Source organism: Sorex fumeus, unplaced genomic scaffold, assembly GCF_029834395.1.
Source record: "Sorex fumeus unplaced genomic scaffold, SorFum_2.1 ptg000098l, whole genome shotgun sequence".
Taxonomy (NCBI): domain Eukaryota; kingdom Metazoa; phylum Chordata; class Mammalia; order Eulipotyphla; family Soricidae; genus Sorex; species Sorex fumeus.
The window spans coordinates 85,966,362-85,978,709 of record NW_026606155.1 but is presented as its reverse complement, the minus strand read 5'-3'; the positions used below and the strand labels follow the sequence as shown (position 1 = coordinate 85,978,709).

General features: G+C 44.8%; 2 protein-coding genes across 5 annotated transcripts in view; both read right to left on the bottom strand.

The window, feature by feature from the left end:
- Nucleotides 1-2,965, bottom strand: part of MAPKBP1 (mitogen-activated protein kinase binding protein 1) — a 51,735-nt gene extending 48,770 nt beyond the window's left edge. Inside the window, exons 1-2 of the mRNA XM_056133750.1 lie at nucleotides 2,829-2,965; nucleotides 2,073-2,292 (exon numbers count right to left, since the gene is read on the bottom strand). Coding sequence (XP_055989725.1) covers nucleotides 2,073-2,186 — 114 coding nt within the window. The 5' untranslated portion in view covers nucleotides 2,187-2,292; nucleotides 2,829-2,965. The remainder of the gene's footprint in view (nucleotides 1-2,072; nucleotides 2,293-2,828) is intronic.
- Nucleotides 2,966-6,662: 3,697 nt separating this feature from the next.
- Nucleotides 6,663-12,348, bottom strand: part of MGA (MAX dimerization protein MGA) — a 78,073-nt gene continuing 72,387 nt past the window's right edge. For 2 of the 4 annotated variants that reach the window (XM_056134473.1, XM_056134474.1), the window contains exons 22-23: nucleotides 12,075-12,251; nucleotides 6,664-10,596 (exon numbers count right to left, since the gene is read on the bottom strand). In XM_056134473.1, coding sequence (XP_055990448.1) covers nucleotides 9,326-10,596; nucleotides 12,075-12,251 — 1,448 coding nt within the window. In that variant the 3' untranslated portion in view covers nucleotides 6,664-9,325. Of the gene's footprint in view, nucleotides 10,597-12,074; nucleotides 12,252-12,348 lie in introns of all 4 variants that reach the window. The other 2 variants (XM_056134472.1, XM_056134475.1) reach the window with 2 other exon arrangements.

Here is a 12,348-nt window from a genome sequence, read left to right as displayed (position 1 = left end):
AGGGAGCTTGTGGTACATGTACACAACCCAGGCTAGAGGCCCAGCACCCCATAAGGTCCCCTGAGCCAGTGATCCCTGAGTTCAGAGACAGGTGTGCCCCCCTCCCCAAAAAACAAAAGTTTTCCCCAACTCCCCTAAAGTCCCTTCCCTCTGCCTCCAATGACACCTTCTTGCATACAGATCGGTCTAGGACAGCATTTAACCACGTTGCAATGATTTGTTTACATGTGATTAGCTGCAAGCTCAGTGGCAGTGAGAATACTACACTGGTCAACACTGATTCCACATAAATTAGGCACAGGCACACAACAAACATCTGCTGAATATGTCAATGACCTGGGAAGTTTAAAGAATGGCACCCATACCTTGTGGATTTCAGACCACAATGACTATTAATACCAAAGACTAAATTCCCACCATAGATTTCTACCAGGAAGCAAATGGTAGAAAAAGATTGCTATATTTTATTGCTGATCTGTACCAATTTTTACCAGTCAAGAAACTGAGCAAGAGCCCCTCAGGGCTCGCCCCCCCCCCCCCCAACCCCGCCTCCAACTCTCAGAGAACCCTGCAGGCTACTGAGAGTATCCTGCTCGCACAGCAGAGTCTGGCAAGCTCCCCATGGCGTATTCAATATGCCAAAACCCAGTAACAATGATGGGTCTCATTCCCCTGACCCTGAAAGAGCCTCCAATGTGGCACTTGCTAAAATCTCAGGACTAGGACGAAAGGAAACGTTACTGGTGCCTGCTCAAGGAAATGGATGAACAAGATGGCAGTGACAGTGAAGAAACTGAGCACTCACCATACTAAAAATGATGCAACACAAAAATAACTGTCAAATAAAGACAGTTTCTAAAATTCAAGTTCATTCTCCTGTTCAATGAATAGGAAGAAGGATTAGTAAGATTCCCTGGAAGGGTCATTCTGTCCATGCCAGGGAATCTTGTAGTCAATTCTGATTCAATATCTCTGCTCGGGGAAGTTGTCCATCTCTTGACCAAACCCAAAGAAGCGTGTCTACTAAGGGATGGATCTGAACTGGGAGATCAACAGCCTGCCCTGTGGGATGTTAGCATTCTGAATCATTCCTCCCTGGCTTTGCTGATCTCTGGAGAGATACAGGCAAAGCAATAAAACTTTAATGTCCCAATCGCCTCTCCCCCTGGCAATCCTGTACCACATAAGACTACCGTGTTTACAGGCTGCTCATAGAATACAGAGTCGAATCTGATCCTAAGGGAACAAAATCTCAGATCACCTGAGGGATTAAATAAATTTAGTCTGCTTCTGTATTCCCAAAATTGTCTGGTTCAAAAGAGTTGAAGAAAGCTTCAAGTCCAACACCCAAACAAGTGAGGAAATGGAAAGCACCTTGCCCTAGGGGTGGGGGGTGGGGTGGAGCTTCCACTACAGGGTGAGATGTGACCCTAGGGAAAGTGATGAGAAGAAATAATGCTCAAGGGCAAGCTAGGAGAACCCTTTGATTGGTACTTGGCTGGTTCCTTGCATGTTATCATTCCTAAGAGGCCAAGAAACTCGGCTAAAATGAAGTTTCTTGAAGAGAACATTTGTTTCAACCTCAAGCAAGGGTATTTGCCAAATCAATTTCTGAGACCAGGTGTGCTTGTGTATTTCCTTGGGCTACTACGGTCTTACATAACCCCAGCTGTGACACCAGTGCTGGCAGTCATATTAGTCACAGCTTAACCCTTCAGCAGGTACTGCTCCCACTGTCTTCTTCCAAGAAGGGAAACTGAGTCATAGTTAATCAACTGGCTTCCCCAAGCACAGACTTAATACAGAGTGAGGCCCTGGCTGAACCCAGGTCGCCTTCCTTCCAGTCACTTCTCCCTGACCAATCTCAGGACGCCCACCCCTGCTGCTCCTCCTTAACCAAAAACCAATCAGGGCTGGTTCCAGGGGCTGAGATGCGCGCTCAGGATCCTTTCCAGCCTACAGGAGCTTCTAGCTCTCTTTCCCAAGGAAGGGGAAGTTGAAGAGGTAGCAGGGAAGAGAGCGGGGAAGAAGGAGGCAGGACTGGAAAGCGGTAGGTCTGGACGCAGGCTCACCTTGGAGCTGAGGTCCTCGCGCCGATTCCCCGGCTTACTCCTGCGAAGTTTGATGGACGGGGACCGCAGCAGGTTTTTGATCCGGCTGGTGATGGTTGAGCCTTCCACAGCCATCCTAGGGAGCTCCGGGAGCAGTGCCTAGCCAGGTTCTTGGGACTTGTCTCAACAGCGGCGCTGCCTTCCTCCTCGGAAGGCCCTTCCAGTCTGCCCAGTCACTGACCTGAGACAGCAGAGGCCACCTGACCTTGTGCCCAGTGAGGTCTGCAGCTCTTCTCTACAGGTACTGCCCTCTCTTCTCACTCCGGCCTTTAAGCCCTACGTGGTTTCTTACAACGTCGAAAGGCCGGACCCATTAAAAAAGGGAAAAAGGGAGCAAAAAGAGCCGAGCCGCGAATAAATGCCAGGCCTCTGTTAGAGGCGTTTAACTCAAGGGATGGGCTGAACCCGAGGACGGAGGCTGGACCGGTACGCGTTAATGCCCAGCCGTTCCCATGGCAACTGCAGTGTCCCAGGGAGGAGACCGCTGAGCAATCCCACTGGGGGTCACTAGGACGTGTGCGCGGACGGCCGGGGGGACAGCCGACGCTGGGCTCGCGGTGGCCGGGCGCCCCTTCCTGTGGCCACGGGGGCCGCCCTCCCCCACCCCGACCCTCCGGAGCACGCTGCGGGCCCTCTCCTCGAATCCAGGACCTTTTCCTTCCACCCCCGCGGGGGCCTCGGCTCCGCGTCAGCGCCCCGGCTCGGCCCCAGCCTTACCAGCCCCCGGACACCGGGACCTCCCGGCTCACAGCGCCCTCGGGCATCGCGCTCGGCGATTTCAGCTCCGCCGCGGCAGGAGCAGCGGCAGCCGCAGCTATGGTGGCACGAGCGGCTCAAAACGCGAACTACCTCCCGGGCCGAGCGCCGGGCCGGCTGGGCGGGGCCTCGGGCAGGGGGTGTGGCCTGTGCCCGCGAGGGCGGCTCGGGAGTGGAGGAGTCGGTTCCTGGAGGCGGAGCCAAGGCAAGGCCTAGGACGTAGAGAGTTGGGGATTAGAGCCCGGGTTCCGAGGAAAGCAGCCCGGCAGGGATCGCTCCGAATGTAGGTCAATAGAACATGGCTTGAGAATTGTGAGAACCAGCCTTTTATGGTATCATCAGGCCTGGTACCCTGGAGGACAGTCTTTCCCTGAGCCCCGAGGGGACGATAACCACACCCCCCCACGGGGCTACGGCCGGCGTTTGATAGGCCCAAGAGAGCCAAGCTGCAAGTAACCCCAAAACAAGATTTGAGTGCAGCGGTGAGGCTGCTTCCAACACCCAAGTGGTGGGGTGACAGCGGTCAGGGCTGTTTCTGCTAGCGACCCGGCCAGAGCACTGACCTACATGGAGATAACTCCCGAGAAAACCTTTAAGGTTTTGCACACTTTTGGTTTAAGGCGCCACAATCGGAAGGGTTCAGGGCCTACTACTCCTCAGGCCATATGGGGTGCCAGGGATCAAGCCCGGATCGCAAGCACGATTCGCTGGACTACCACTCCGGCTCCCTGAAATGTTCTTAAAAGCACTAAGAAATGTTTCAAAGGTTCAAGGACAACGGGGCAGGAGGCAACCTTGAGTCGAGGTTTTGGCGTGTAAAGACCAATGAACCCATGCGATACACTGGTTTCGCAGCATCTTTAGCCCCCAAAACTCACAGCACAGGACACTTCGTAGTTTCACATCTCTTCCTCGATCCCCCCAAACACTCGTGAATTCAATTTTCCTAGTATGGTTACTTGGCGAGGTCACTGTCACGCTTGTGGCGCTAGATTTAGTGATAGCTTAATGATGTATGTGGTGGCAAAGAACATCTTTGCTAGGCATCGCAGTCTACAGATGTATTACTAGGAACTTCACTCTCCTTCACTGTTAGAGAACTACCTAATGAAAAGGTTAACAGAAGCCATAAGAGGTTCCAGAGTACCCACTGACACATCCTGATCCAGATCTTTGAAATTCTCGGGGGAGAAGTCATGTTAGAATAGGGGCGGATGGGGCTGGAGCGATAGTACAGCAGGTACTTGCATGCAGCCGACCCGGGTTCAATTCCCAGCATCCCATATGGTCCCCCAGGCACCCCCAGGAGCAATTCCTAAGTGCAGAGCCAGGAGTAACCCCTGAGCATCAGCGGGTGTGACCCCAAAAAGAAGAAAAATAGGGGCGGATAGCCCACTTAGTTCCTTCTCATTTGTGGCCAAAATAGCTATATTGTCTATTGTATCCACATACGAAAACCAAGATCAGTGAAAGATCAGGGAGGTCATTTTCTAGAAGAGCAACTGTCAATAGTTATTAGAGGCTTGAGGCTTCCTTCCCTTAAACCATGCACTGAGATATGACAAAGACGACGATCTTGTCCTTTATTCCCCAAATCTGGAGAAAGCAGCCCTCAGCTACAATGGATGAAAACAGGCTGGCTCTTTGAACCTCTTGTCTGCTTAAAAGTAGTGCCACCTGGTGTCCTTCCTTGTGTGCTGCATTCCCCAGCAAGTGCCACGTCCAGGTTGCTAGTGTCCATTAGTGAGTGGTTTTCACACATGGCCAGATAGACTGATTTACCAAGTGCCATTCTTATTTACTGTCTAACGCTGCCCAGAGAAAACATTTTCCAAATTACTGTCAATTGGGGCTAAAATTAGAGGAAAAATCCAAGCTCTTTTGTCTAAGTGGTTTAGGTGGAAAGGGAAACAGTGTAGATGAATGGGATTTGAATACTTCCTGTCTTAGGCCAAAGCCACCTATTTCTAATTCTTCACAATTTAGACCCACCTTTACTGTATGGGTACCATGAAGTCATTGAGGAGACAAGATGGGAATGGGCTGTAGACTGTTTCCATGCTTTATGAACAGGATTCATCTCCAAATCAAGTACTTGCCACCTGCCCCACCCTTAAAAATGCAGCTGACACCCTTACATTAGTAGTTCACCATCCATGCACTATTTCACTTTTTATTCTTCTTCAATGTGTCCTAATCATGTATACAATTTTCTAGATGTCTAGATGCATACAATTGTTTTATTCTATGATCATTAATTTTAAATTTCATCCTAGACTTGACATGCAAATAGTTGCAACTTTAATTTCCTGGAACAGGTTAAAGTAAACATTTGTTCATTAAAATATTTATTGAGCACCTTTACATGCAAGGCACTGAGAGACAGCTAAGACCAATGGTTGCAGCTGGAAACAGGATAGATCTCAAAACAATACTTTCAAGACTTCTTGCTTTCTTGTTTAACAAAAGCTCTTTTAACAACAGAGTTCAAAATAAGTGTTTAATAGTTTAGATTTTTTTCAAAATTCTCCACTCATTCCATGTTCTAGCCTCTCACCCTCCCAACATACACCATCACTACTATTCAACACACATGTATGTGTATAGCAGTTTAGCAATGTCTGACATACAACTATGCCTCAGTTAAAAAGTTGTATATTAGTATAATTTCCCTTTAATATAAAAAAATTCACTCTTGGCTTTTCCCTCCTCAAAATGGCAGAATGAGTACCTCAGCTTTATTATTTTCTAATTCCACCTATTCACTTTCATGTAAAATTTCACTAAAAGATAATGACATGGAAGTACTGATGCCCTTTCAAGCACTTTCTTCAAAGTCAAGTTCTATGCAAAAAGTATATTCTGATTTTTGGTTATTAATTACTATGTAAGAACCTGAAAATGTGCTGCCTACTTTGTATTTTTTCCCCTTAAATAAGCAGGCAGTGAGGAAGGTTTATCGTCATTTTTAGACTTACCTTCAAAGTGCATTTACCTCTCAAATTACCCGTCAGTATCTTCACCAGTATAGTTCGAAGGAAAGCAAAAACAAGCCCCCTTTTACTACTACTACATGTCCAAAATAATATATGCACTGACTACTTATGTTCAAAAACCCTCCAAATCAGTTACAAAAAGGCCTACTGAAGTTTTGCTTCATAATTCTGAGGGAGAAAAGCTGTACTTACTATAAAATTAGACAAAGAAATATTAAAAGTCTTTCTAACTGGATATGATCTGTTTAGTGATCTTATGTTAAAGTCCTTTAATAAGGTTTCTTGGTTTATCTTTAGGCTGTGTGGGGGGCGGATAAATCCTCAAATTAGTCAATCTGTATCATATTCTAGGAAAACCTATAGTCTGGGGCTGGAGAGAGCATATAGAGAGAGGTAGGGTGCTTGCCATCCTGACTTCGATCCTGGAATCCTGTAAGGTCCCCTCAGCACCACCAGGAGCATCTCTAGGTGTGGCCCAAAACAAAAAACTAAAGAAAATCTATTGTTCTTAATATCTAAGAAACTGTTCATATTCTGTGGCTTATCTCCTTGTACATATTGATACTACAAGGCAGCCTCTCTCACTGTAGAACTTCTTCAGAGAAATACTTGCCACCATGTCACACAGTATTTTGAAGACTCCATGTATAAACTGCAAGGACTAGAATAACAAAATGTCTCCTCTATGATATGTCAGAAATTTTGATAACTGAAGAAAGTTCTTATGGCAAAGCAAGTTCAGCAGCATTTATCAAATAGGTCAAAGCAATGAAATTCTCTACTCCAATTCAGCATAAACCTCCCAACACCAAGTACGGAAAATACTGCTTTTGTTATTATAACTGATTTATTTCAAGTTTATACATTCTGCCTTTCAACTGCCAAGCTTCTTCTGTCCGTAGATTTCTAAAAAAATAGTCATTTTTCAAAAGCAAAAAAGAAAAGATATATATTTAATATATAAAAGAAAAAGCTAAATCTGACATAATTATATTCTTAAAAACATTCCATTTATTTACAGATGTATAAAAAGGCGAATTGTTGGTCTACTGAGATCATGCTTCTGATATACAGTTAGGGTGAGAGCTCACTATCACGCAGACACCTCCATTCCTCTCACTCAACTACATATTCCATAATCACATATATTTTTTCATAGATCAGTTTCTCCTGGAATAAGGTGAAAGGTTAAAATTTTTTTGGAGATTATAGATTTCTATGAAGACTAGAATTTTTCTGAAGACTGAGCCCTCTTCTATAAAAGCTGGCGAATCCCAAATTCTAAGAGGTTCTGTAAACACCATCATCTTATGGGGAAGGGGTATTGAAATAGTATCTGCAGTCTTCCAAGAACACTTGGAATTGTCACCTCTCATTTCCATCTTGTATTCATTGCTCATAGTCAAATATCTACCCATCAAGCATGTTTGTTTTCTTCTAAAAAAGGGAACAGTGTTCAGAAACAGAATGGTCCTTTTCCTGAGGATTATTCACTCACTCGCCTATTCCTTGGCTGACCCTCAAACACCATAGCAAGAGCCTTGGGAAGTCAGGAGGAAATGTGAGGACGAGACAAGCAAGTAAATAATGGGAAACTGCTATACTTAGATTAAAGTACTAGCATCTCCAAGGACAAATACTGGGAGGGGATATGGGTGCTGGATTCATTGGCTAAGGCATTGAATGAAATATGCTGGATTAAAAAGGAGTAGGAGGGAGATAATGAGAAGCTGAGGAGGCATCTTTTACCTACTCTCGGCTTCATTAGGTAATTCTTAGGAGAGAAGGGTGAACACTGAGCAGGTCTAGAAAGGCAAGTAGCACAATACCAACAAAAGAACTTGCTCCCAACTACAATCTGCAAAGGAAGTTTTCCCATCCTTTTCGATGTGTTGATTACCAGAGTTACTAGAACTAGACCAAACCATAGAAGTAAAAATTCACTGGCTACTATTAAGGTTGATCTCACAATCTAGTTCTAAAGATATGTTGAGTGGTACTTGGGGAAAAGGCAGGGGATGTAGAGGAAACAGCTATCACTCAGGCACAGCCCAAGGCTTGGAAGCTCTTGTGTTAAGTTTTTTGCAACACAAGCATTTCCTGTCAAGGAAGACAGAACAGGGGTTACATTCCAAAAGATAATTATTTAAGAAAGGCAAAATGCAGCAGCTAAATCCCAGTCCATACATTTTCAGAATAGTGATTCTTGCCCCAGGAGTTTCCAAGAGACCCCTCAAGTGCACCATGATTATTTACAAACTAGATAGGAAACATCATTTCTATACTCAATACAAATCTCATCTTCTAGGTTGAAAACTTCAGCCATTGAGAAATCTATGAAAACAACTATACAAAAATATAAATATCTTTATCTTTACAAGCTGCCAGTCCTTCATACCCTGACAGCTAATGAGTGAAAAAGCTCTACAGATCACTGAATCCATGGTAGCAGATAATAAAAAATATATCTTGTGATTCAAATACTGCCGTTATTTCCCTGGTAAAGAGTGCCTAATGGGTCTTGACTTTTCTTTACATCCTGTGCAGGTAATAGCTCCTTCAAGCACCAGGAGGCTGGTTTGATTTGGAAAAATACCCAGCCCTACATTTTTAAAATTTTGGCCACTGTCTCTAGTCTGGGGAGGGAATGCTTTTCATTTTAGAATATCTTTGATTTGTGAAAGGGGAAGAGCTCCCTCTATGCTTACCTCCAAAATATACATTCTTAGTAGAAATCCCTGGCACTGTGAAATGGTCTTTTCAACACCCAGACAGTAAGGGAGAACTAGTATTATTTTTAACACCTCAAAATAATTACCTTAGTTATAAAAGTTAAAAGCATTCCAACTATGAGAAGGCTTGGGATTGTAATTCTGATTGAAAAGGTGAGGGAATGGAAGCTACTTGGGACATAAAAGAAGAGAACTTCTTGATGAATGACACGAAGTCCTTCACTTTGGTATTCCATGGTAACCATCCTCTTTCCCCTATACTTGAAACACCAACTTAAAAAAAAATCTCTTCTGGATCCCTTTGCACAGTGCATCACATTCCTTGGATTTCAGACTTAACTTACACAACAGCTATCAACTACAGATCAGTCCATAGAACTTCAAAGTCACAAGCAGCTTTTTCTCTGGGAGTAAAGAACTAAGAACTACTATGGACCTATAGTCTTATTATGAATTCCTTGGGTAAGAGGGGCACCTCGTGTTCAGTAATGGATCACATCTTCTTAAAAGAGGATGAGGAGACCCAGCACCACAAGTGAGGTAACACATTTTAACATGATCAGAATTTCATAGCAGTAATTTCTTGTATCAAGGTCAGCACCCTACTACCCTTCTCTACCATTAACTACTGCATCAAAGTCAAGGATCACAATTCCATGACACAAACAGATGCCTGCAGAGAGAGGAGGTTTCCCATCACAGCCTGGATTCAGCCTGCAGACAAACTAGTTCATTTCCCTGCAGAGCTTGATGAGGCCCCAGAGTTTCCAAATTTGGCCACAACAGGTGCCAATGTAGGCATCACCTTGTTTTCCCGGCATTCCTTGTCATTCCCTGTTAAGTTTATTTTGTGCCTGACCGACCCAACTTTGGCAGCTACTGGTGCCAAGCAAGGCATCACCTTGAGGCTCTGACCATCTGCATCACTGGGAGGATTAGCTACTTTTAAACCTAAAGGTGCCAATTTTGGCATGGGTCTCCACAAAGTATCTGTGCTGTTGTTCTCTGGGCCAGCCTTCATATGTAGTACGGGGGGTGAGGACATACTGTCAGCTTCTGGAGGGATGCCAGTAGTACTCTTCCCTCTGTCACTGGCTCTCCGGTGGGAAAGGTGGGAATCCTTCATCTCAGAGTCAATAACAATCTTAAGAACATCTGGCTCAGAGGCTGGTTCTGCAAGTTGCTTTTCATTCTCAGAAAAGTCATCATCTTCCAAGTGCAAGAGGAGGGGACTGACAGAATCACTCTCTCCTTGCACATCAGGCAACTCTTTTAAACCAGTCTCCAAGTGGCCAACCTGGAAAGCTTCCCGATTCCCAGGAGGAAGTTTACTGATAAAAGCCCTCCGAGTATCTCCAGGGAACTCTGCATCCATCGTGTTGGGCAGTTCAGCCAGGCTGCCAGAGTCATCATTTAGCTGCTGATTAAGAAAGGCAATCTCGTTGAGCAGAGAAGTCAGCGTCTCATCAGTGTCGTCCTCATCGTCTATGTTAGCGAGCAGTTCGCCAGGATCCAGCGCTGCTTCCTCTATAGCAGATGCCACCTTTCTCAGTTCCAGCTCTATGCTCGAGTCCTTGAGATCTTTCATCTGTAATTTGTGAAATGGAGATTCCTTTGGCTTCAGTCTCTCCCGTCTTGATTCACTCTCTTTCCATTTATACTGACTCCCTCTACCATCACCAGGAATCTTTTTAGGTAGGAGCTCTTGTGTTTCTTGGGCACTGGAAATGTCAACTATTTGTGGAATACCAGAATCTTTATTTGTCAGAAACACCTTTGCTGAACCCAGTGTCATTCGGCCATCTCTATGACTGCCTCTGGAAGGGATTCTGCCGGAATCTTCAAAGGAATTAGCTTCATTCCTAACAGTGTTTTTTTGGTGGTCAGGTGGTTTGCCATCAGGAACTTCATATTTGCTGCCACTCATATCAACCAAACCTCCCTCTGTGGCCAGTGATGTCACATTAACAATTCTTGGCATCATAAATAAGTCGTCATTTTCTGGGGAAGGAAAAAATTTTCATTTATTTTTTACTGGGTAAGCATTCTCTCTTTCATTCATACTCAAGTACCATTTCAAGGTGTTGCAGTCCCCTGAATAGAGAGTCAGTAGTAATCCCCAAGCACCACTAAGTATGGCTCCAAATTCCAAAACAAAAATTTATCAGTTGATAACTCACACCAAGAAGATGAAAATTCTTCCTCTAACGGGGGGGGGGGGGGCCGGGAAGAGGAGCAGAGGCAGCCCCAAAACAACAAATGGCTCCTCCTGATTTAACAGAACCAGCACTTGGCACTGATAAGGATAATCTTTTACTTCAACAGAAAGTTAATATTCTTAGGACCTAATTCATCAAAGTGAAGCCTCTTTCCATGGTTTTCCTTTCGGCCTTAAAGGAAATGGTGCTCAAACTGAATCAGACTAGCGGTGCACCATCTTAGAAGACAACACAAAATTAATTGGAGGGAAATCCCAACAACACCTGACCAATAGGCCTGAACAGTTGCTCAAACCCGTCTCAGGACCCAGGGGTATAGGGGTCACTGGGACCACAACACCCTGAGATGGCTGGGTTTTCCAGAGTTCAGGGGGAGCCAGGAGTATTGGGGAGTAAACCTGGTTGCCTAAGCATTCAAGGCATACACTGTGATCACTAAGTTATCTCTCCCAAATTAATAAAGCAATAATAAAGCGGGTAAGGGTGCTTGCTTTGCACAGGACTGACTGGGGTTCCATCCCTGTTCTCCCCATATGATCCTGGAGCCCACCAGGCGTGATTACTGAATGTAGAGCTAGGATTAACCAATCCCTGAGCACCAGGTGTAGCCCACAAACAAACAAAACACTTGAGATCACAACTGTTGCCAATTCCCAATTAAAAAAAAAAAATCAAAGGCAAGAAAAATACCTCAAAAGACTGGACCTGCTTTATATGAAAGAGATCTGTGAATCAATTCCCAGCACCTCATGTCCCAGCCCTCTCCAGGACCATCGGGGGTAGCCCTGTTGGGTCCCATCACTGTCAAGATGGCCCTAGAGGTATCCAACAACATTGGGCAGTGCAGCAAATTTTCATGTTAGCAATTGGTCCAAGTATCACCAGGAGTGGCTCCCAATCACTACCTCAGATACAGGCAAAAATGTTCTTTAAAAGATCTGGATTGAAGACAGTATAGGAAGTAGTGTACTTGGCTTGCAAACAGCCAAGCCAGGTTTGATCCTGGCACCCCATATGATCTCTTCCAAGCACCTCCAGGGATCCCTGAGCACAAAGCCAGTAGTAACCCCTGAGCATCACTGTGTGTGGCCAAAAAATAGAAACAAAAAAAAAAAAGAGGAGGGATACTCTCTTACACTAGCAAAAACAAACAGAGTAGCCTTTTAATCATATAGAACATATTCAAAGGCTTTTCTCCCTCCCTGTGAGATATGAGGCATAGACAACACTTCACTACCCATGAGACCACTTAGAACATACCTGATTGAGCCATAGTATTACTGGCAATTTGTGGCTTCAGATCTGCTTCTAAGGGAGCAGGAGAAACAGTTACCACTGGTCCTGAGAATAAAGGACCTTTTAAGGTGAGCAATTGTCCTTGTGGAGTCATCACAATGTTGGCAGAGGTGTGTGGAGTGTTAGAAGGTAAGGTATTTTCTGAAAGGAAGATCAGAAATTAAAGATCAAACAATGCTAATGTAACCTAAAAAACCACAGTGACTTAAAAGGAAATAAGTGAATTTCAAATTTAATC